The 25,964-nt window shown below is 37.1% G+C and overlaps 1 protein-coding gene across 5 annotated transcripts in view; it reads left to right on the plus strand.

Annotated features, from left to right (window-relative positions):
- LOC136039882 (uncharacterized) overlaps nt 1-25,964 on the plus strand; it is a 98,068-nt gene that overhangs the window by 32,308 nt on the left and 39,796 nt on the right. For all 5 annotated transcript variants that reach the window (XM_065723845.1, XM_065723843.1, XM_065723842.1 and 2 more), the window contains exons 2-3: nt 9,511-9,683; nt 22,546-22,641. In XM_065723845.1, the coding sequence (XP_065579917.1) occupies nt 9,516-9,683; nt 22,546-22,641 (264 nt within the window). In that variant the 5' untranslated portion in view covers nt 9,511-9,515. The remainder of the gene's footprint in view (nt 1-9,510; nt 9,684-22,545; nt 22,642-25,964) is intronic.

Below are 25,964 nucleotides of genomic sequence, written 5' to 3' on the forward strand. Positions count from 1 at the left end.
TTAACTTACTTACTCTACTTAGAACTTCCCACACCCGTTTGCGCATAAGGCGGCAACGATGCCTCTCCACGATGACCTCTCCAGCTTCTTCTTCCAAAGTTCATCAAGGGATGGTTTTGAGAACGCGGCGTCTTTTTCTAGCCATCGTTCAAGTGTAGCCTTCTGTAGTCCGCGCCGTCGAACTCCTGGAGGAGTCCAACACCAACATCATGATGTAGGCGATTGCTGCCCATTCTAACCATGTGACCCCAATATCGCCAACGAATGCTTATGACTTTATCAAAAACGAGTTGCTGTTTAGTCTTCTCTCTAATGAATGAGTTGGATATTTTGTCCGTCGAGTTGTTTCCGAGAATCTGTAAAAGATAGTTATTTCAAAACTTTGAATTCTTTTCTCTAGCTGTTTTGTCAGCGCCCAGCTTTCAGAACAATACATTAGTACTGACAGGACATTAGTATTGAAAAGCCTCAATTTTAGCTTCTGAGAGAAAATGGCACTTCTCCAAACGTTTCTTAACATATCAAAGGTGCTTACTGCGCATGCGATACGTGTGGGAATTTCATACTCAGGGCTTCCATCGGTGCTCACGACTCTTAACATGTCTAAACATCTCTACCTCTTCAATTCCCTTTGTTTTAACTGTCAGCGGCTCAGCAGGTAGCTTATTCACGTTATCGCGCAGGATTTTTGTCTTTTGCGTGCTTATTGCGAAACCTATTCGTTCACATACTTTCGAAAGCTCATTTATCTCCATTATCCAGAGCTCGTTGTAACGAAATGTAAATAAGGAGCGACTCGGCTCAATAGTAAGCGAAACTATAAAAGACGGAGTTTTGATATCAATAGGTACATCAAAAGAATCAACTTATTATCCTGATCCCAAATATATAGGATTCATCAAGTTTAGTGTACCTGAGGAAATTTGTCTGATTTTCAGAATAGGGGGGAAAACCCCCTAAAATTCAGGAAATCTTTATGGAAATCTCACAATCAGATTCAGCATACCTGAGAACCCTACTGTAGAAGGTCCAAGCTCCCATATATAAAAATGTGGAATTTTGCCATTTTTGCCAGATGACAGATGATGGATGCGTGTTTATTGATTTTTTTTTCCAGGGGTGATTGTATTGAAATGAGGTCCTACAAGGTCGGGAGAGGGCGCATTCGAACCAAAATAAAGAGTTCTAGTGCCCTTTTCAAGTGACAAAAAATGGAGGGCAACTGTCCGTCCTCCCACTTCTATTTATTTCTCAAAGTTATCTGATCAAAATTTTTAGATAGCCATTTTGTTCAGTATAGTTGAACTAAAGTTGAAATTTTCTTGGTGAAGTTTTTTTTCATGAAGTATATTTCATGGAGGATAAGTCAGATTTTCCTGCATTATTTGAGGAAACGAATATAAATTAAATAAAAAATAAATAAGTTTTTTCTAACTGAAAGTAAGGAACAACATTAAAACTCAAAATGAACAGAAATATTTCCGTATATGAAGGGTTTTCCTCAATACCTTGCTCTTTACGCTAAAGTTTTACTGTTTGTTTCAATTTTTTGAGAACGGCTACTGAAATGCAGGGGTCGTTTAATTAGAATAGTAAGCTTTTTTAAAAGTGCTAAAAGCTTTAGCCTATAGAGCAAGGTATTGAGGAGGGGGAAACCCTTCATATACGAAATAATTAATATAAAAATTTTGTTTTAATTTGTCATGTACGAGGAGCCAAATTTGAATCTGTATTAGTTGAAAAACGTTCAGAAATTAAATTAAAAAACAACTTTTTTTAAAACTGAAAGTAAGGAGCGACATTAAAACATAAAATGAACAGAAATTATTCTATATATGAAAGGGGCTGTTCCCTCCTCAGCGCCCCGCTCTTTAATTTAAAGGTTTTATTACACTAAGAAGTAGAGTTTTGACAAAGAATCAAACTTTATTGAGGAGGGGGAAACCCTTCATATACGGAATAATTAATATGAAAATTTTGTTTTAATTTGTCATGTACGGGGAGCCAAATTTGAATATGTATTAGTTGAAAAACGTTCAGAAATTAAATTAAAAAACAACTTTTTTTAAAACTGAAAGTAAGGAGCTGGCACGTACGCAGGGGAGGGCCTTCGGGCCCGCTCCCCCCCCGAAATTTTGTGAAATGTGTAATTTCCTCATGGTTTCTTGGGATTTCTGGCAAAAGTAGGACATTTATTAAGAATCTAGATACATGTTTGAAGCCTTGTTTGGGGGATTTTACAGCATGCAATTATCCAGTCAATTCACTGCCCAATTACTAACCCATTTTCTGTCTAACTTTTTACCCTCTTTGAAGTAATTAGCAATTGTACTGTTATTTTTTTATTTTTTTTTTTGTAAAGAGAGTGCTTTCCACAGCAAAATAGAATTATCCTTGATATTAGGGCGTTTATCCCCCCCCCCTTTTCAGGATAAAGTACAGTTTTTAATGGATCAATTTTGGTAACTATCGTTTTTCATTAAAATCTATGTTTTTATGGCACTTGATATTAACCAAGTGACCTATAGCAATCGCAAATTCTGTCGGTCTGTCAGTCTGTCGGTCCCGTTTTTGCTACTTTAGGCACTTCCAGGTAAGCTAGGACGATGAAATCTGGCTGGCGTAAAAAGAAAAAATGAAGTATTTTTAACTTACGAACGGTTAATCAGATCTTAATGAAATTTGATGTTTGGAAGGATATCGTGTCTCAGAGCTGTTGTTTTAAATCTCGACCGGATCTGGTGACATTGGGGGGAGTTGGGAGGGGGGAACCTAAAATCTTGGAAAACACTTAGACTGGGAAAAATAAGCACAAGTCCTAGATACATGATTGACATAACCGGAACGGATCCGCTCTCTTTGGAGTAGTTGGAGGGGGGGGGGGTAATTCTGAAAAATTAGAAAAATGAGGTATTCTCAACTTACGAATGGGTGATCAGATCTCAATGAAAGTTGATATTTAGAAGGATATCGTGTCTCAAAGCTCTTATTTAAAATCCTGACAGGATCTGGTGACATTGGGGGGAGTTTGGAGGGGGGGAAAACCTAAAATCATGGAAAACGCTTAGATTGGAGAGATCGGGATGAAACTTGGTGGGAGAAATAAGCAGAAGTCTTAGATACGTGATTTACATAATTGGAACAGATCCGCTCTATTGGGGGGGGGGGATTAATTCTGAAAAAATGACGTATTTTTAACTTACTAAGGAGTGTTCAGATTTTCATAAAACTTCATATTTAGAAGGACCTCGTAACTCAGATCTCTTATTTTAAATCTCAACCGGATCCAGCTTCATTGGGGGGCAGTTAGGGGGGACCGGAAATCTTAGAAAATACTTAGAGCGGAGGGATCAGGATGAAACTGGATGGGAAGAATAAAAACCTGTCTAAGATACGTGACTGACATGACCGGACCGGATCTGCTCTCTTTGCTGTAGTTGGGGGGGGGAGGTAATTTGGAAAAATCAGGTATTTGTAACTTACGAAAGGGTGACCAGATCTTAATGAAATTTGATATTTAGAAGGATCTTGTGCTTTAAAGCTCTAATTTTAAATTCCAACCAGATCCTGTGACACTGGGGGGAGTTGGAGGGGGAAACCGGAATTCTTGGAAAATGTGAAAATTGGGGTATTTTTATCTTACGAATAGGTGATCGGATCTCAATGAAATTTGATATATAGAAGGAATTCCTGTCTCAGAGCTCTTGTTTCAAATCCCAACCAGATCTTTTGACATTGGGGGGAGTTGGAGTGAGAAATCTTGGAAAACACTTGGAGTGGAGGAATCGGGATGACGCTTTGGTGGATAGAATAAGCAAATGTCCTTGATACGTGACTGACGTAACCGTACTGGATTCGCTCTCTTTGGGGGAGTTGGGAGGAGGGGTTCAGTGATTTGGCGAGTTTGGTGCTTCTGGACGTGCTAGAACGATGAAAATTGGTAGGCGTGTCAGGGAGCTGCACAAATTGACTTGATAAAGTCGTTTTCCCAGATTCGACCATCCGGGGGGCTAAAGGGAGAGGAAAAACTGAAAAAAATTAGGTATTGATAACTTACGAGTGGGTGATCGGATCTTAATGAATTTTGATGTTTAGAAGGACATCGTGACTCAGAGCTCTTATTTTAAATCCTGGCCGGCATCAAGCCTCTGATTTTCCTTTTAAATCAATCTGTTGATTCTTAGAATTTTATTAGAGCTCATACCATATGAGCTCTTGCCGCTTAGCTCTTCTTGCCTTGTCATAAGTGCCATATGAGCTCTTAGCTCTTGTTGCAATGGAAGAACTACCCCCCAAACAGCACCCGTATTGCACTGTTAACCCTAAAATTTCCCTTTCAGTGGGATATAATAGATTAAACACTGGTTCTAAATCGCTATGAACATAACCTGAGCCTAAAACGTACTTTTGAGGCTTCAGTCTTCTTCCCCCCATCCGCTACAATATTACAGATTAAAGTTAATCTGTATTTTCCAATATACGTGCTTTTTGCATTACTAAATAAAAAAAGTGCTACTTTATGTCTGCTGTTTCGAAGGTTCTGGTCCCCCCCCCCGAAAAAAATTCCTGCATACGTGTCTGGTAAGGAGCGACATTAAAACATAAAATGAACAGAAATTATTCTATAAATGAAATGGGCTGTTCCCTCCTCAGCACCCTGCTCTTTAATTTAAAGGTTGTATTACACTAAGAAGTAGAGTTTTGACAAAGAATTAAACTTTAGCGTAAAGACCGAGGCGTTGAGGAGGGGACAGCCCCTTTCATATACGGAATAATTTCTGTTCGTTTTAAGTTTTAATGTCGCTCCTTACTTCAGATCAAGAAACTTGTTTTTTTTTTTTATTTAATATTGTACTGAAGCTCCTCTCTTAAGTAAGAAAAGGCCGTTATATCGTCTGCGAAGTCTGCATCAAATAAAGTACGACTCTCATCCAACTGGATGCCACCTATGAAGTTGTACGTCCTCAGGATGAAGTTAATGAGTATTGTAATACTGAGCAGCACCAATCATCTAATGTTTGCAATATAATTCGTTCCATTTATAATATTAATTGTCACCAGAAATTAATTTTAGTTGCTACTCTTGTATATTATGGATTTCTATGAACTACCCATATATATATATATATATATATATATATATATATATATATATATATATATATATATATATATATAAACCATACCTAACTTTAAAAGTGTACATATTTAGTTCAGAATTGATAGATTCATACGGCCTCGGGAAAAGGATAATAATTGGTCATTACTGCATTGAATACCCGCTCCGTGTCCGATTTTGTTTCTTAAATATTGATAAGTGTGGTCTTTAATGTACCATTATTTTAAAAGGTGGGCTTTCTTCTTTACCATGCTTAATGAGCTATACATCACACCTTTTTTAAATTTTATTAGTGGCACTCCCAAGGCCCCAGGCACGAGTTTTGGACTGATCAACTTTCGTTGTTGTGATTATTACAAGTGTTTACCATTAATATTAACGTTATGATTATGCTTCAATGATGGTTTCCTTGGCTTCTGGTACCCTCCTTCCAAATATTTAATGAATTTGGACAATTTAGTGGAGAAGGTAGGTTAGGATCAGAAGTGGTGGACGTCCTTTGAAAATCAATCTGCTCTGTCCCCATGGGCAAAATCACCTGCTCCATAAGTTTCTAGTAAATATGGTGATTTTTCCAAGCACACCAATGACGCACCCAAGATTTTTTTTGGAGAGCGAATAATTTTCTTTTTTGGGGTGGGGGTGGTGTCTATATTAAAGTTATTAATTAAATAAATCAAAATAATATAAATTAAAATCATTTGATAATTTGAAAAAGAAATGCCTAGAAACTCAAGAAAATTTAGGATTTTCTGGGGTGGATAAGAGCACATACCTTGAGTAGGCCTCATTTTCATGACTTACTGGCCGAGGGTACTTTCTCCATAAGTTTCATGCCGATTGGTGAAAAAAAGTCTGCCTATCTTACTGCTGAAAATTCATGATAGGAGGGAGTGCTAGAGGGGCAAGTGGCCAATTTTGTGCCGAAAACAATACAAAAAGAAATGTCTTGCATAATTTCGCTTCAAACTGAATATAATCTGTCTAATACCCACTTTTCTTCTTAAAGAGGTTGGAATTAAAATGACACGGGGGCTGTTTAAGAGATTACCACCCCAATTTGGTTCATTAATGCGTGACTGTGGTTCAAACAAGGTACTGAATGCCTCCTATTCTACTAGACAATGGTCTAGCTAGGGCCGGGTAGGGGTTATTGGTGGTGTTTACGTTTCTCTTTGTGTCTTTATAGGCGAACGGGTTGGAAATCCTGGCATAATTCAGCTTTAAAGAAGTTGCTGCCTTCCTTCTAAAAGCTGGTAGGGAGGAGAGGGCTTCAAGGGGCCCTGAGTCAAGTTTTCGGCTGTACTAATACAGATGAAACATCTTCTAACGTTTTAAAAAGAGTGTAGCATCTACTTTTCTGCTAAGGTGGATGGTACGGGTAATGTTGAAGGGATCGCAGGTCTATCTTGGTCCTCTAGTCATACAGACTGAAATTTGCTGCACTGTTCTGGTTTAAAAATGTTGAGAATGCTTACCAAAGTGCTGCGGAGTTGGCCAGGTTTCTTGAGGAGCCTATAATCCACTTAAGTTCTCCAATGATACCAAATGAATATCTGTGTAAACAAGGTGCAAAATACCTGCCCTTTTACTAAAAGAGTATATGCTGGCGGGAGGGACTGTTAATGATACCACCCGCCCACTTTGGTCCTTCGGTCATACACATTGAAAATCTTTGGATGATACTGGTCCAAAAAAGGTGCAACATGCCCATTTGTCTGCAAAGAATTGGCAGTAGGAGGAAAGAGATGGGAATGTTAAAGGGGTCACTGCTCACTTTGACTTCCTGATCATACAGATTGAAGGTTCTTGCGTATTTTTGGTTCATAAAGGTGGAGCATGCCTACCTTTGTGCTAAACGCTGTGTTGAATGGAGCGTGAGAGGGAGGAGCCACCGGCGCATTTTCTGTTTTTCGCTCGTTGTTGCAGCGAATGTGGAGCTTTTGATTTTTGACAAATCAAAACTTAGCTGTTTTCACGGATTCATTATCTATTTTTTTCTGACGTCTATCACGATAAAGAAGTTGCCAGCAACTCGCAATTTTCAAAATGGGTTGTCTCTATCTGGAAATTTTTATATTAAAAAGACTAATGCAGTGAACTTTCATCAGTTTTTCAAAGGAGTGTCTTAGTACCTAAAGGAGTACCTAGAAAATGTATCCCTCTTAGTTCCAAAATCGATTTTAATGCCATTGGCCATTCCACAGCATGCAATTCTCTAAGGTTTTCTCAAGATTATTCTAAGAATATACTTTGATGATCCGAAACTCTTTTTGGCCACTAGCAAGAATTAGATATAGCTCTCTAGAGTATAATTTTATATTCATCAATTCGACCAGGGCTCCAAACTCTTAGCAAAACTGCAAAGACCAGACCCTTACAACTTGCTCGCAAATAACTGGGACCAGCGGCAGAGGGAAAAAAGGACAAAACTAAAGTGGTGCTCCCGCCGCACTGCTCGGGACTTCACACTGACTTGAAAACACCAATTTTTGTCCAGGCTCAAAGAGACAGCAGTATGTAATTACAAAAATTAATTTTCAGGAATTTCAGAAACAAATCTGAAACCTCTCAAGGAATTAAACTAAATCGAATTTACAAATTACACTGTTGAATCATCTATCGTTGAAAATCCTGAACCGGAGGTATACAGTCCTTCATTTTTCAAAAAACGAAAATCATATTTTGCATGGCTAGCACTTGTAATAAAGGTTGTATCCGGGATTTTTTTTTTCGGTGGGAAGGGGGCTCGTTTTACAAAAAAGGACAAACACTAAGAACGCAATGAAAATTAGTTTATATGCATTTTAGTTGCTTTTCTACGAGTCGGATAAATGTTTGGGAGGGGATTCAAAGCCGGTGCTTCCTCCCGCTGAATACAACCTTGGCGGTATGTCTTCTTTTCCCCTCCCCCCATCAGTGTCATCACATAGAACGATTGGTCGTAAATCACTAAAGATTTTGATTGATCCGATTCTAAACCTGAATCCATCCCAGTGTCTTGATTTCAAGAGTATATTTTTTTTTTTATTTATTCTTTTTTTGTATACGACAAGATAACAATTACGAGACTTATGGTAGTCACATTACCCAATCAAGCGTCATTATACATGTTTCTGATTTCAAAAGCTGACATTAATTCGCTCTTTCCAGAATTCTGTCTAAAAACAAATAATGAAGAACATATTCCAAGGTTAATTGCGTGTCAGGAATTTGAGCTTCATTTTTATCAGTAATATGGGTGGGAAGACCGCAAAAGAAGGAGTGTAACCCCTTTGTTTGTTGATTTTTTTTTCATAAAACCAACCCGAAATGAACATTTCTATATCAATAAAATAGTAAAAAAAGAATATTCCCAAGTTATATCATAGAACATGTTTTGGCAAAATATCTTAACCAAATATATTAATTGTCTAATTTAAACAAATAGGCTCAGTACCTTTGATATTTACCGCTAATAAAAGCTTTGAAATTTAATACTACAAACAATTAATAACTGCAGCCATTTTTTTCGTAGTAGGCTAATTCATAATGGTGAGTTTCTTTTTGAATTCACTTGAAAAGGACTATGATTTACGTTCAGTTCTCAGCATGATCTGAGCTCAAAGCAATGGTAATTTCACCATTAGTCAACATGATACAATAAATTTTAGTTGAAGCCTACTCAATAAAGACCTGATTTCTCCTGCTGAGAAAGATGTATATTAAGAAAGTCTTTCTCTCAGTGGCATGTCGATCGACTTCAACCTATAGCTTTTACCACATTAAAATGTCTTAAGCTCACATTGTATTCCTCAAACCATACATGACTGAAAAATATGTTGACCTTTGTAGTTTGGGTCAGCGAGAGATTTGGCCTTTAGTACGTAAAAGAAGAGTGGCCACCTCTGTCTTTATTTGCAATTAAATAAAAAAAAAAACTAGTTTTTTTAACTGAAAGTAAGGAGCGACATTAAAACTTAAAACGAACAGAAATTACTCCGTATATGAAATGGGTTGTCCCCTCCGCAATCCCTCGCTCTTTACGCTAAAGTTTGACTCTTTGCCACAATCCTACTTTTTAAAACAATTAAAAGCTTTAGCGTAAAGAGCGAGGGATTGCGGAGGGGACAACCCATTTCATATACGGAGTAATTTCTGTTCGTTATTTCTGTTGTTTTCTGTTGTTTTCTGTTCGTATTTGCAATTACTTCAAAAATGATTTTCCGAAGAGAAAGTCATTTTTGCTTTTCTTTTTCAAAGAATTTGAAAATTTGCTTTTCTTTTTCAAAGAAAAGCAAAGAGTGAAATTAGAATTAAGTAGTACTAAATAAAAACATGACTATTTTTGTTCTTTTTGTGCTTTCTTTCAAAAGATAGTGACTTTTCTAATTGCTTCTGCCTATTTTCAGTTGTGATGTCTAAGACAGATGGGAGTGAATATCGGAGGAAGTTAGTTGAGTTAGCAGAAAAAATAAAGGATTTTCCTGCTTCGAAGATTAGCAGAAGTAGAAAAAGCTGTAGATCTTCCAGCCCAACACCCAGTGAAATGAGTCAGTATGGTTTCTCAAAGGCCCAATCTGTGGTAAGTGTTATCTATTCTGGAACTAATAAAACCTGACCTAAAGAAAAGACAATGAAAAAATCTTAAAGCTTTTGTTCTGTGTGGCACATTTAAGCTTGAAAGAGTATAGTATAATAGCTTTTGACGATAGTACAAGATACTTATATCGCAGGATTCATTAGTTTTAGCAACAATTCACTCAGCCCAAATTTTCATATCGCTTATGGTTTTCTTTCCGCAATTATTTGTTGTAATTTCCGTATTTTTGTTTCTAAGTTATTATATTTTCATTGTTTTTTTTGGTATATTTTATTAGGATTAACCGTACTTCACTATTCGGGTGGATTCAGAATAATTAACAAGTACCAAAATAACATACGAAAAACTTACACGTGGAGCATACACCTTGAGACTGAAAGTCAAAGTTAATTCACATAGAAAGTGACATCAGATAGTCGAAAGGCGTATTGTATGTCTATGTTTGTTAGAGGGTTGATGAAGTGGGCACAGGCCCAAGAGACCCTCTGAGGGCTGCCCAAGCATGCAGCTTGAAATTCCTCCCAAGACTCTGATCTCAACATGATGTAATGTCTGTGCGTTGTGTGTCGTGGTTTTAGACATCTACCTTGCCCAGTTAAGCTCAGGTTCGTAGGAGCAAGTTCGGAAACTCGTAGGGATAACCGTAGGAAGTTGGAAAAGGGCTCATTCAACCGTGACTTTTAAGTTATATCGTTCTTTTTAAATGCTCAAATCGATATGGGAAACTGGACTTCCTTTTCACGTCACATGGGAAACGGGTACCCTTCCAAGTAGCACTGGATCTAACTAAATAACTCTCTTAACCAAAACGGTCGGAATGTAAAGAAAATCAAAGGGTGACGTGATGGTGCAGCCTTAAAAACAAAGATCCCCAAGTGAGAAAATAGCCCTTGATACCTTCATTGATACATTTTGGTAGAAAGGTGGATAAACCAGATTCTTAAGTGGATTTTCAATCTATGGGACCTTGGATCCCGCCCCCTTCTCTCAAACCCCCCTGAATGCTACATAGTGAGAATAGTTCCACTTCATCATACTGCCTAATACGAAAATCAAACCACTGTCGAAGTTTTCAAGAAAAGAGCAAAAATCTTTTATAATAAATTTGTTTGTGAACGTCAGTCACACCAACTATTTTAACTATTTTAAAAGGAGATTTGTTTTCATCATCATTTTTTCTTTTAGCTCTACTTAATTGAGAAGTATAGAAGATCGATAGATAAATATAGTTGGTAAAACGTCAATTGCGGCATTCTGTTTTATTTTCATAAAATGCAAATAGCATTCTAGCCATTAGGGGGCGGTAGTCTTTCTTGTAGCAATGCTAATTTCCGTTTATTTTAATGACGACTTCACTATTTACTAAAATATATCCCCAGTTACTTTGGACTCTTGGAAAGTAGACAAAAACTTTCAATTTTTGTTGGCCTGTGGCCCTTCCCCAGGCTGAAAAAAAAGTACTTCGCTGATACTTTGCCACATATCTGTGCTGACACTGATGAAACTCTAACCGTGAGCATGTCCGTTTGCATAACTTGTCGCCCTTGCCCCTGGGACCTATCTTGAAATTTTGTTCCGATGGGTCTGGGGGTTATCAGGGTTGCTTTGGCCGTTCATCAGTTTGGGTTGATTATTCATTTATTCGAAATCTCAGTGTTGAAAGTTGAATTCAAGCGATAATTATTGTTCTTCAGTCACGGCGTCTTTTTACGGCACTTTTTATGTAGCACTTAAGCACGAAAAAGTATAAAAGTTTGTGTTGGACACTAAATCACTCATTGTCGTTTACATATTTAACGCCTATGTTTGATTTTATCTAATGCGCGTGAAGTAATTATAGACTGAACACATGGTTCCGAACAGGGCTGTGCTTAAAGCGCTCATCCAGCACAACGGTCAAATCTATCATGTCATTTGTATGTTCTGTCTTCATTTACATTTGTTAAAATGGTGTCAAAAATGAATTAGTGCTATAACCATTTTATTTTGGCACAAACCTACTAACTAGTTATTTTTAAAGTAAGATTATTAGGGGTTTTTGTTTGATTTCACGGACACCGGCAGATTTGTTTTCCGGGTAATGGGAGAGGAGATAAACCTTCAAGGTTTTCCTATGGAGCCTTAATATTTTTTTTTTTTTTTTTTTTTTGTAAAAAAAATGTCGAGTACTCTAAATGTTCGACATTTAGAGCATTTATAAATTTGTCGTCTTCCAGTAAAGTAAATAGCTGGTCTGCTGTCATAGTCAGTGTCATCAACATGGCCAAACAACGGTGAGTAATATATAAGTAGCCAAAATTGTCCTCTTCATGGGCATTCAGCCCTTGCACATTCATGATGCAACTTATCCTTTTGCTCTAGTGATGCTCAGGCATTCAGCCCTAGCACACATATAATCAAATTTTACCATAATGCTTCGCTTTTGACCTTGCTGTTAGTGGTGATTTTTTCCCTCTGGGAAGTTGCCCACCCTTTACTCAGTTTTTCTTAAAAAAAGATAGCCAAGAGTGAACAAAAGAAGAAAAACAATCTTAAGAATATTTTAGGCGTCTTCAGCGCAAGTAATAAAAAAAATTAAACCATAACAATTAAAAAAACAAAAAACAAAAGGATTAAAAATAAAACCAGTACGTAGAAGAACTTTTCCGTGTAAAAATCAAGGAAGTAAAACATACTGGGCTACTCTTATCACAACACAACGTAAAAGCAACCGTACATATTCTATATATAAAACAACTCCTTTTTAAGAATTACAACACTGAAGAACTAAAATTTTTGAGACTTCTGGGAATTAGTTTATGTTTTAAGCAACCGATACAATTTCATTCATTCTTTCCAGTAATTTTGACTATTACAAGAGTTTTCTTATTTTTGTTTGTTAATGTTTTGGTAACAAAATCACGCTGTTCAAATTACATTTTGTCTTCAGTAAAACCCAAATCTCTCTGTAGAATTTAGAGAGTTCAGGGCGGCAGTAGCCCTACTATTTCTTTTGTAGTAATTTCTCTTCATTTCTAGCTTGACTTGGTCATGCATTTGGATATCTCTTCTTTTAAGATTCATATATTCGTCAACAGCAATATCTACTATATTTATGTTTGATGTAATCATTACTTTGAGTTTCTGTTTGCTATAAGTATGAATTATTATTTGAATTTATTTCTGTTAGTTTAGGTTTTAATATGTATGTTTACTTTTCTTTGAGAAACCTTTTTTGTTTATAATTTTTTTTAACTGAATTTTAACTATAAAGACCATACTGATTGCATTTTTAAGGTGGTTGGTGAATTTGACTCAATTGAGGTTTTTTCTTAAATTATTTGACCGACTTTACCTGTTTTTTTTTTTTATTTAGAAGCATAGATGCCTTATTTTCATTTTCCAAAAAAGGCATAATGGGCTCGTATCTAGGGGCCCTTCGGGAAAAGACTTTCTCGTTTGTGTGCTTTAGTTAAAAATTATCTTCTTTTATTCTCAGTCATCTCCTTAGAAAATAAATGTAAATATTGTTGGACCCCATGAAAGATTATATTTGATGGGTGTGGCTCCTCCTCCCAAGCAGGCTGCTCTGCAACAAGAAACACCAATAACCATTTCAACACTCACCAACCGATCTACACTCAAAACAATAGATACCACTATACGTTCTTGTCACATAAAAATTTTCCATGGAATCTGGAAAACAAAGCAAATTAATTCCTTTGCAAGGAATGAAGAAAGCTACAGGAGACAGAATGTGCCTCGTGACTGCAAAATTTTGCTTAATGTACTCACCGCAAGCGTTAGACGGAAATCTCTTTGGAAAGAGCACTTATCAATGATTCATCGGGCAAGCATTTAAACAGCCATCTAGTATAATTAATACCAAAAGACCACTCGCTACCCAACATTGCCTCTTCACTTAGTCTAAGTGACCTAGTTTTCTTAACATACTTTTTCAGTTCCAAAAATCTACTCACTTTGCAAGATTTTTGTTAATTTATATTTTACTAACTTCCTATGTGGAGAATATTCGAAATTTGTAATCGTAATTAAAACATAGTCGCAATTAAAAAAAGAGAAAAAAAATTGTTTGAGAAGAATTGAAAGCTAATATCAGTGTTGTATTGGTTAACTTTAATATTTGCTCTGAGCCATCAAAACCCATTTATAACTTTAAATGCAGCTTTCTTTTTTTTTTCGAAAAATGGCTTAACGACCTCGGTATTGTTCCTATATGCTTTTAATATACCAGATGTCTAACCCTGGTTATGAGTTCCAACATTACTGTTGCATGATTAAAGGGATTTCAACATTCCAGGTGCGCAACGATAATAAGATACGATTAGTGGGGGAATTCTGCTTTTGAACCTGAAGATAAAGTTTGCATAAATTTGAATTCCTGTTTGTACTTTCTTACTTTTGTAAACTTCAATTTTGACAGAAAAGGAGAATTGTCGAATCTGAAAATTTAGAAAGGATTCTTGACTACAAAATTAATCAAGTTAGTCTCTTTTTATAATCAAATAAAAAGATGGAATTTCTTGTTTATAGAGGAAGATTTTTCCAATAATTTCTTGTGGGTTTCATTTCATTAATTAAAAACAAAACCTTTCCCACAAAAGAAATTTTTCAAAGAAAAGTAAAGAAATAAGCTAAACCAAATATGATTAAAAATGAAGTCAAATAATTTTCCAAGCGTAAAGCAATAGTGGCAGCACCTATATAGTGCCTTTTGGTCAGTTCAGCTCCAGTGTAATACTCTCAGCCGTTCCGAAGATATTGCTGATACGCTAATTTGACAACCTGCATCACATAATGTGTTTTGATTTTTGTTCAACACCCTGTAAACATTCTCTGAAAATTCCAGCTTAACACCTCTAGCCTCAGTAGCAGTATTAGTCGTAGTATAGTAATAGTGGTAGCAGAACTAGTGGTGGCAATAGCAGTAGTAGTAGTACAAGTAATAGTAGCTTGTGGAAGTAGTAGCAGCAGTAGTATACAAATATTGGCTTTTGGTTAGTTCAACAAAGTTCAACATCCCCTACAGTATGTCCTGTCAATTTCAACTTAGAACTCTAACCGTTCTTAAGATATTGCTGACAAGCCTGTTGAGGATCTGCATGAATATAGTGTATTTTAGCTTAGTTCATCTTTCCCCTCAATATTCCCCGAAATTTTCACCTTAATACACTTATCCTAATTAGTAGTAGATGTAGTCGCAATAATAGTAGTAGTTGTAGTAGTAGGAGTATTAGGGGGCAGCAGTTGTTACAGTAGTAAAGTAGCAGTATGCAAGTATTGCTTTTGGGTTAGTTGATCATTCCCTTATGATGTACTAATAATGTACTAAGATATTGCTTATACGAATGGTGGGATATGCGTGTCGTGGAATGATGGGATAAGTGTGTCGTGAATGGTGGGATATGTCTGTCGTGGAATGGTGAGATATGTGTGTTGTCAGAATAGTGGGATATATGTGTCGTGGAATACGTAACACACAGGTGTACTATATCATTACAGGTTTACTGTAGTATTGCGTAGGACACGGGTGCGCGTAATTACGTCTTGAGGGGCTAGCAGTTTCCAATAGTACATCCAGAAGCGCCATTTGGGCCAAATCTTGATGTCGGCATGAACTCCATGTGCCCCCCCCCCCGATTCACTTTGTGTCGCGTAAAAAAAATCCGGGTTTTGGCAGCACATTGATCGAATATTCTAAGTAAAAACGCATTTTCAGTACCCGTGTGTTGCTTGGAAATGTACTGTAACCGAATGTGGAACTCAGCCATACTGACCTCTAAGATTAACTATAGCAACGAAGAATACAATCAACGAGGTTAAGTGATTAAACTGAAAGAAGAAAATTCAACCAGACTACAGGCTGGCATTCCTCAGCGAGAAACTTTCTTATTTAAGTAAACAATACGTCGGTGAAAGTAACCTTCATTGTTATGCTGAGGGTTGTAACCAAAATCTCAGTGTCCCTTCAGCAGAAATCTCCCAGACCAAATATATTTACAAAAAGGAAAAACATAACAAGAAAAGAAAACATTCATCTTTGCAAAATCGTCAACAAGCTGGTTGTAGTCCAAATTTTTTACTAAATCCTTCTCTGCAAATATCAAAAGGAGGTGACTGAGACGATCATCTCCTGTTGTAGACCGCAGGTAGTTTTTCACTATTTCTAGGCTAGAAAACAAACGCTCATTGCTCGCTGTTGTCTCGGGTAGTGTGGCAGCAATACGAAGTACTTTAATTACTTCTGAGTAAGCCACTGGTAATGCCTGAAGATGGTCGACAATGTCTAGGAAGTTTTTTGGCCTTTTCTCCTAATTGAGCAAGAAACGCTTGGCAATACCAGCTTGAGATTCGAGGAGAATGCTGTCGATATCCAGCTCGCCGTAAAGAGAACAGAAAAGCTTGAGCAGCTCTGTGTCCATAAACTTAGTTGAGCTTGGATCCAAGGCTTCGAGCGTACTCAGCACTGGCAAGTTATCTGTGAACCTTCTGTCAAATTCGGCTAGTAGACGGTCAAAAGTTTTGAAGTATTCTTGCTTCATTTCATCCGCCAAAGTAGTAGTCCAATTTCCAGATTCGATGAAATTCTTTCCCAGCGTCAAAGTTGTCACAAATTGTTTGCGATGCTTGGTGATCTTTTGAATTCTTCAAGGTCGTCCTTTCTGACCAACAGAGGAGGGTCTTGTCGCGGGTCCATTCACAGCAGGTGCTTCAATTTCGAGTTCTGTTGCAAACTCTTTAGCCTTCTTGAAAAGCGATACAAATGAAGCATCATAACGCAGGTCGGTGAGTTTGATTCTTATGGCCTGAATCAGGGTGCGCGATCGAGAAATAACCAAGTCGACGGTGACGGCATGGAGTTGCTGAGACAGCGATTTCGTCGCTTGCGTAATTGCTTCTATGTAGTGCAATTGGAAGATAACAAGGAACGATTCCATCAAGAAATGATAGGTCAGGAACTGACCACCCCTGCCCCCCCCACCCCCAAATGGCGCCTCTGAGTACATCCCTCCCCCTATATGTTGGTTTAAAACTGGAACCCCATCAATGCTGATCCACAGAGTCTCCTTCGCTCATTACTTTGGCATAACTATTGCAATGCCTATGATTTGCCTGTTTTTATGTATTTTATAAGTTTATCTCTCCCCCTAAAAAAAAGAAGACAAAAGTTAAAAACTAGTCCCTGCTTATATGTCTGAAGAGTGTAAACGTTCTTATGAAAATAGGTGAAACGAAGAAAATATTTCTGAGTCAGATTTGACGCAGTGGCGTTGACGTAGACAACTTCGAAGACCACACTGCCTTTCTATGAAAATCACTTAATAAAGAGAGATTACTGTTTCTGATTGGAAAATCTAAGCCCTAATGCTTTTCTTAATGACAAAAGCAAATAGGAGGGCAACTTGCCCTCTTCTCAAACCCTTTCTTGCTCAGACAGTTAAAATAAAGACATTACAAACATGATAAAAATATTCCATTAAGTTCTATAAAATCACTTTATCAGTGATAATATCACTAAAGTAAATTAGATGCTGAAGTCGAAAAATAGCTAAGAAGAAAACTCCCCTGAAAATGCGTAAAATCTCGACAAAAGCCGAAAAAACAGCATACAATGTCTTATTTGGGAACAACGTCTCCCGACTGAAGGAAGGTCCATCTGTGAAAGCCGAAGGTGCGATCTTAAACTGAGTTGAGCGAGGGCTCATGTCTAAGGGACAAAGCTCCAAGTCCTATCCAACCTAAATTAGGCCTTCGGCTGTGTAAAATGTACATTTTTGGAACTAGCATTTAAAAAAATATCTCTTTTACTATGTAGTAAAACCTAATAAGTCCAAAGCGAAAAATTTGAATTTTATCGAAATTTTGGAATTTTTATTCTCCGCAGACAAGGCCGTCAAACGGGAACAAGGGAGGATACATCCATTTTTAACGTTCAAGCTTACGTTTCAAACTTGATTCTTAAATTAAGGGTAGAAAAGGGAATTTGTAGGAGAGGATCATGAACCAATTTATCTTGGAACCTTTTAAATGCCCTCCCCCATGTAAACCCTCACCTAAACTAAGAGTGTTCAGATTAAAAACGATAATTGTCTTCATCTAGAAAGAGTGGAGAAAGATCCTGGTAGAAAAATTTTTTCAATAAATGTTTGTTTTTATAGAGCCTATTGTAAAGCTATAACATTTGTCAGAAAATGTCATGTTCTGTTAATAAAGTATAATCATATCAATTTAAGTTAGTGACATCCTTTTTGTTTCAAGCTATGCTTTAGGCTTTGCTGTTGAAAATTAGCCTATTTTCTTGAGATGCTGCTAAATATTACACTGAGTTGTTATGGGTATTCATTGCTATTTAATTGTAGTTTACAAGGAGCTATGAATAGTTTCTACTTTCGCCATGGGTGGCATTATGCTTCAGGTTGACCTCAGACACCAACTTATTTTATCGTAAATCTCATTTTGCACCTTCCTTTGTAGAGGTGATGTCTGTATTTTTCTTTTGGGAGAGACAAAGAGTCAAAATTTTCCTAAGGGGTGGGACTAAACTTGAGAAAATCAAACGTTACGATTTCCAAGGTTCTTCCTTTTTTGCTAAGTGGTCTGAAAATTGTTAAGGGGACGAAACTTGAGTGCCCCTTTAAATGGTGTGCCCCTTTATGTTGAATGTTGTTTCAAAAAAGATGTTGGAGTACAAAGACCTTTCGGTGCTTGCGCTTATAGCCACCACACTCAAGCTCTGTCGAGAAGTAAGTTAGGTTAATGCTAATGAAATAAAACGAAGTATGACGAAACTATAATACTTTATCAACAAAGTTATGAAAACAACAACTTAGAAATATGCGCCCAGAACGCAGAAATGGCACTAAGAATCGCGTTGAAATGAGCTCTGCCTTCTGCTTTTACTGCCGCCCGCCACATGTGCTCTGCTAGGTATGATTTTAAATGATGGCGGGATGTACCTTGGTGCCATTTATTTCTCCACTTTGCTGAACCCCAACTTCTCTCTACCTTTTGGGTAGATGCCCCGGTTACTGGGTCGATAAAATTCTTTTTGTGTTTCACAGTCAATTGTGTGAAACCTGCTTGTAACAACCCCTTATCTTGGAAAAGTCTAACCGTCTCTTCTTTAGTCCTTGGCAAATCCCGCATTGTCTTTCTAAGATCCATGGTCAGACATTATTTCCTATCAACACAGATCGCAAACGGAATAAATTTCACCCATGGTCGGAAAAATCGGTTACACTCGCAGGAAGATCTTGAGTGTGGTGGCTATAAGACACAAATTCCGAGCTTTCTTTTTCAATTAGCTTATAAATCTCAACCCTGTTTCGTCATTCGAAATGTTTAAGGTTGTCATTTCTGTTTATCCAGTTTGTATATGATTAAATATACAGTCTGCTAGAGCAATGCCTTATCTTATAGAAATAGTATAGTTACATCAAGTATTTACCAAAGGGAAACAAATACTAATTTTTTGTCAAATTATTAGTAGGGTCCAAACCCCCCAAATTATCTCACTCCTGTATTCATGAATACATATACTACATAGAGTAGCAGCTACGGATTCCCCAAGACGTATGAAAACAAAGATAGGAAATAATAAATTAAAAGAGAAAAATCAAATAGGTGAAAAACGAGGATTTTATCGGCCTGTAGCGAAATATGAAAAACAAGCAAATATTTCGACAATGACCTCCGCCAAGTCGTCCTCAGTGTTAAAAAAATAAGAAAGAGGAAAAAGAAAAAAAAGAAACAAAGAAGTAAAAACAACAAAATCTAACCTTCTTAAGTGAACTGTACGAGAGGAAAAAAGACACTGATTCAAACAATAAAAAACAACTTGAAATCAATGAAAGAGAAGTTACCAATTTGATTGAATAAGTATCCTTTACCTTGCAACAGATTTTGCCTGTCTTCAATTTCGGTTTTCATTAGATATGCGGACAGGTTATCTTAAATTAGACTGGGCGAAAATATTCATAAAGTCTTTTAATATTAAACTGTTATAAATTGGGCTTAAGGAAATATCTCCCGTGTCCCTATTTATAGCCAAATTTCTATTTATATGTTCTTGTTTTTTTAACTCAATTGCCTCTTTAAAAGATTGCAGTAGGCCATTTACGGTAGATATTAAAGTTGCCTCTTCAAAAAGAACTACATGGTCAGGATTTTCGTATATATGCTAGGCCAGAGCTGAATCCAAATTGTCAGTTTTATTTTCCAATCTCAGGGACTTGTATATTGAAATTTTGTGTTCATGCAATCGTTCCCCTAGTTGTTGATGGGTCCTGCCAATGTAAAATTTTCCACATGAACAAGGGACTCTGGAGACCCAACTACCTAGTATAGGGTCCGTTTTATCCTTTCCCGAGTTGAAAAAATGTTCAACTTTTGGTTCAGTTTTGAAAGAAACAGAGAGATTATGTTTTTTTTTTTAATTTTTCCAAGTTTGTCGCTGAGTTTCGAGACGTAAAAATGACACCTTTGATATCAAAAAATGATAACCCCCTCGGACAAAAGTCCTGGATACGGCCTCGCCAAAGATATGTGGTTTTTCTCTCAGTGCAACAATGATAGGATTTTCGCTTCGGTTATTGTTTATAATTCTTAGCGAAAGGTTGTCAAAATGTCATCCTTTGACGAGTTCACTTTTCAATTATTCCACATGTAGAACCCATCACTATTGTATCTTTAGGCTCCTTGGCATATTACAGGGTAAACAAAATATTTCCCAAAACTAGCCACACATAATCGTTGTTGATGATGGCGAATCCTGCTTCTCAGTAAAGAGATAGAACGGTTGTACCATTTCTTATTTGCATTGCAAAACTATGAATAAAAATATCCAACTTAGAGGATATTATTTTACCCCAAGACTCTACGGTATATCTCAAAAGTTAATTTTCTGAACTTCGGTCAGTTTGCCCAGCATTTCATCCAAATCTGTTTATAAATCAGGTAGAGAGAAACAGAGAGATAAGAAAAAAAGTCTATAAAAAGAAACAGTCTGCATGCCGAAGTAATGAAATTATACAAGCTACGGCAGTACACAAGATACCACGGAAAATCAAACGCCAGAAGGTGATTAATAACAAAAATCTCAAATCCAACCCGCCATTAAAAGAATTATTGAGCCTACAATTTTTTGATATGAATATTCTAATTTTATGAATTTTAAGTTCAGTTTATAAGCTGTTCAATCCATATGGATATGAGGCATGGAATATCCACAGGCCTAATATTACATTTGTCATGCAGATAAAGGATGGCTGCCATACTGTTGCACTGACAGCGTAACTGATGTTGCTTTGAAATTTTGAAGTTTTAATGAATCTCATTTAACCTATTTTTAGTAAGCCTTACCAAACTTAAGATTCACACCAATCCGTCAATTTGCTTTTCCTTTTGAAAATAAAAGTAAAGTTGAGCAGGCTCTGATTATGAATCAAACAATAAAGGCTTGGACATGCGGTGTTCTTAGGCTGTACAATTAATGTTTCTCTTGAACATTTTAGTAAATACCTGCGTTGCCAACGCTCTGAAGTAAACTTACTAATTTTACGACTAAAATTGCACCACCAGAAGATACCAAAAAAATTCAAATGTACCGCTTGACCAGGACCTCTAAATTGAACCAAAAATGGTGCGGTTATACCGCGTTAGCAACGCTGGTAAATACCCGAGAGGGAGCAACAGTAAAGCAGAAAGTCTTGAAATTGACTGAGGTCATACTATAAATGAACATACATTCTAAGCAACAATTCCTGGGAGTTGGTTGAAGAAAATGCACCTACGTGTAATGCGTTGTGGTTTCTTTAGATTCTACAGCGCAAAGCGCTATATCTAATTTGCAACAAGATTTAATAGTTCCATTGAAAATCAGTGCAGAAGAAAATGCGGATGATTCATGCCAGAACCCCTATCAAGTTTCTTCCACCACTATCAAGCACAATGCATGGTTTCACCTACGTATATTCATGGTAAAACTCTGCATTACAGGCAGATGTAATTGCAGACTAGTTGATGCAGATCTTGTAACTTGTCCGAAGTCACAAGATCTATGCTCTTCTCTTCGATTTTTTTTCCCAAGATTATTAATACTGATAATGTGTATGTGATTTACTGTGATTTTCGATTTATCGTCAAGAACTCTGACGGTCGTTTCAATAGGAAAAAATGAGAAAAAGTTTTAAATTTCACAACTGTGGTCATGGTTATAGATGCTACGAACCAAGCATAAGACGTCTTCCAAATATTTTGTAGCGTCCAAGTCTATATGGTCTTGTGACTTCTGCAATGGAGCCAATAACATCGCCTACCAGACTTGTAAAAGCCTTCAATTGGATCAAAATCCTTCTTCACAACATGCCAAAATTTCCCCAGTTGACATCCCAATTAGCTGCACAGTTATTTGAAAGGGGAATCACTAGCGACGCACTAGTGTTATCTGTAGTAAAGAGTCTCATGCCTTCAATGTATTATTTATTTATCATCTATTATTGATTTTGGCAAAGCTAACTAAAGACTGCCCATAAAAATGTTTGTACCTGCAAAACATTCACTGTCATTAGTTATTAATCATTAGTCATTAGTCGTATTTCTTCACCTTTTCGGAGATTTTGTAAAAGAATGGCATGTTCACGTGCTCTGAAAGATTAATTTTACAGATAAGCTACAAATTCTTATTTAGTGGGTATTGTCAAAGAAAGTGGTTCTCACCTCTGATGCCTTAGCAGGGCTGTTATGGAAATAATAAACTACTAGAGCCGAACAAACTTTTTTCTTATAATTAATGCAATCTATTTTTTAAGTGACTGGTGAAGAATTTTTACTAATTCTTTTTCAGAACTCATTATCCTCCGCTAGTTCATCAAAGAAGAAGAACAAAAACCATTTATTAGAGCCGGAAAGGATGAAGGAGTTGGAAACTGTAGAAGCTCAGGTAAACGGAAAAACCATTGCCGATAGTTTGATAATTGTACGCGAGTATGAATTAGCAAAAATACTATGAGCACCCAATGGTAGTGACCACCTCGAAATACCTGCAATGCTTGGTATTTCTTTAATAGAAAATTATTTTGGTAGGATACAGATATAGTTTTCTTCTCTGAAAAATTTTAAGTGTGTATATTATAAGCAAACGATTTGGGATCTTGCAGTACATGATTCTGATAGTTTTTTTTTTATTTCACCTATATTTTTTTTGTATTTGTCGCTTTTTTCTACCTTCTCGAATTGTCCCATCTTCCCCTCTTTAAGATTTAAATTTTCACTTATTTGCTTGTAATTTCGAAAAAAAACTATTTTTAGCCATAGTAAGAACAGATACCATGGGATATTTTCTTTTTGGATGGAAGAGGGGGCAACTCCGAAAATTGTTTAAGAATAAGGGAAATTTGTAAAAAGAAATTTTTCCGGAAAATCGAAAAAGCCTGAAATTTCAAGAAGTCAGGAACCCTCCCCCTTCTCTTGTATTCGAACACGTATACAAAATAGGTTTTTCTCTTCTTTATAATAGATGACCCAACATTTTTCAAATTTTTGGAAGAAAAGAAGACTGTTCCGTTGAATATTCACAGATGAAACTGAGGGGAATGGAGCTCTTTGTGAAATACAAGTTCTCAAAACTAAAGAAAACTGTCTAATCAGTCTCTTTGATAACTCTAAGAGACTCATTAGCTTAATCTAAGAGACTAAGATGTGATTTTGACTACGTATTTCACAGATGAATATACATCTGTTACTATAGACTCAAACGGAAATTTGTTAAAAATATGTTCATCTATCTGAAATCTCCTTCTTTCGTCACTTGCAGTCACTAACATCTGTTACTATAGACCCAAACGGAAATTCCTTAAAATATGTTCATCTATCTGAACATCAACAGATTTCAAGCACGGATTTTCAATCCAAATGTTGGAGGGCCAAAGTGGGCCAGTTACCCTTCTACAGCCCCCATCTCTCATAATTCTAACTTTCAAGTAGAGAGGTATGGATTTTGCATCTGGTTTGAATCAAAACATGTAAAGATTTGCAGCAAGTTTTTTGGCATAGACTCTTTGAGCAGCTTCCTCGGCTGTTGCCATTGTAGGTACTTCAGTCATTTTGCAATTAAACATTTTTCCGTGAACGCATGTCTTAAATATCTTTAATGACGTCACCGTCATAGCAAAAATGACGACAACTTCATGACGTCACCTGACAGACAGACATACAGACAGACAACTTATTTATATATATATACTAGCTGTTGGGGTGGCGCTTCGCGCCCCCCAAGCCCCCCTAGCGATTCTTCAGAAGTTGATAGTTTCTTATCTCCTTATTTCGTCACTTGCAGTCACTAACATCTGTTACTATAGGCCCAAACGGAAATTCCTTAAAATATGTTCATCTATCTGAACATCAGCAGAGTATTCTTCTAGCGATTCTTCAGAAGTTGATAGTTTCTTATCTCCTTATTTCGTCACTTGCAGTCACTAACATCTGTTACTATAGACCCAAACGGAAATTCCTTAAAATATGTTCATCTATCTGAACATCAGCAGAGTGTTCTTCTAGCGACTCTTCAGAAGCCGATAGTTTCTTATCTCCTTATTTCGTCGCCTACAGTCAATTGTACCTTTTTTTATGGCACTTGGTATTAACCAAGTGACATATAGCAATCGCCAATTCTGTCGGTCTGTCTGTCTGTCGGTCTGTCGGTCCCGGTTTTGCTACTTTAGGCACTTCCAGGTAAGCTAGGACGATGAAATTTGGCAAGCGTATCAGGGACTGGACCAGATTAAATTATAAATAGTCGTTTTCCCGATTTGACCATCTGGGGGGAGTGGGGGGCCGGTTAATTCGCAAAAAAATAGAAAAAATGAAGTATTTTTAACTTATGAGCGGGTGATTGGATCTTAATGAAATTTGATGTTTGGAATGATATTGTGTCTCAGAGCTCTTATTTAAAATCCCGACCGGATCTGATGACATTGGGGGGAGTTGGAGGGGGGGGGGACCTAAAGTCCCGGTTTGGTACTTTAGGCACTTCCAGGTAAGCTAGGACGATGAAATTTGGCAAGTGTATCAGAAACCGGACCAGATTAAATTAGAAATAGTCGTTTTCCCGATTTGACCATTTGGGGGGGGGGGGTGAGTGGGGGGCCGGTTAATTCGGAAAAAATAGAAAAAATGAAGTATTTTTAACTTATGAGCCGGTGATTGGATCTTAATGAAATTTGATGTTTGGAATGATATTGTGTCTCAGAGCTCTTATTTTAAATTCCGACCGGATCTGATGACATTGGGGGGAGTTGGAGGGGGGGAAACCTAAAATCTTGGAAAACACTTAGAGTGGAGGGATCGGAATGAAACATAATGGGAAAAATAAGCGCAAGTCCCAGATACATGATTGACATAATCGGAACTGATCCGCTCTCTTTGGGGTAGTTGGGGGGGGGTAATTCTTAAAAATTAGAAAAAATGAGGTATTTTCAACTTACGAACGGGTGATAGGATCTCAATGAAATTTGATGTTTAGAAGGATATCGTGTCTTAGAGCTCCTATTTTAAATTTCGACCGGATCTGGTGACGGGGGCGGGGAGTTGGGAGGGGGAAACCTAAAACTTGAAAAACACTCAGAGTGGAGGGATCAGGATGAAACATGGTGGGAAAAATAAACACAAGTCCTAGATAGATGATTTACATAAACGGAACGGATCCGCTCTCTTTGGGTTAGTTGGGGGGGGTATTTCTGAAAAATTAAAAAATGAGGTATTTTTAACTTACGAACGGGTGATCGGATCTCAATGAAATTTGATATTTAGAAGGATATCGTGGCTCAGAGCTCTTATTTTAAACCCGACCGGATCTGGTGACATTGGGGGGGGGAGTTGGGAGGGGGAAACCTAAAACTTGGAAAACACTTAGAGTGGAGGGATCGGGGTGAAACTTGGTGGAAAAAAAACACGAGTCCTAGATACATGATTGACATAACCAGAACGGATCCGCTCTCTTTGGGGTAGTTGGGGGGGGGGAGGGGGGTTAATTCTGAAAAATTAGAAAAAATGAGGTATTTTTAACTTACGAACGGGTGATTGGATCTCCAAGAAATTTGATATTTAGAAGGATATCGTTTCTCAAAGCTCTTATTTTAAATCCTGACCGGATCTGGTGACATTGGGGGAAGTTTGGGGTGGGGAAACCTAAAATGATGGAAAACGCTTAGATTGGAGGGATGGGGATGAAACTTGGTTGGAAAAATAAGAGCAGAAGTCTTACAT

This window comes from Artemia franciscana, chromosome 20 (genome assembly GCF_032884065.1).
Source record: "Artemia franciscana chromosome 20, ASM3288406v1, whole genome shotgun sequence".
Lineage (NCBI taxonomy): Eukaryota > Metazoa > Arthropoda > Branchiopoda > Anostraca > Artemiidae > Artemia > Artemia franciscana.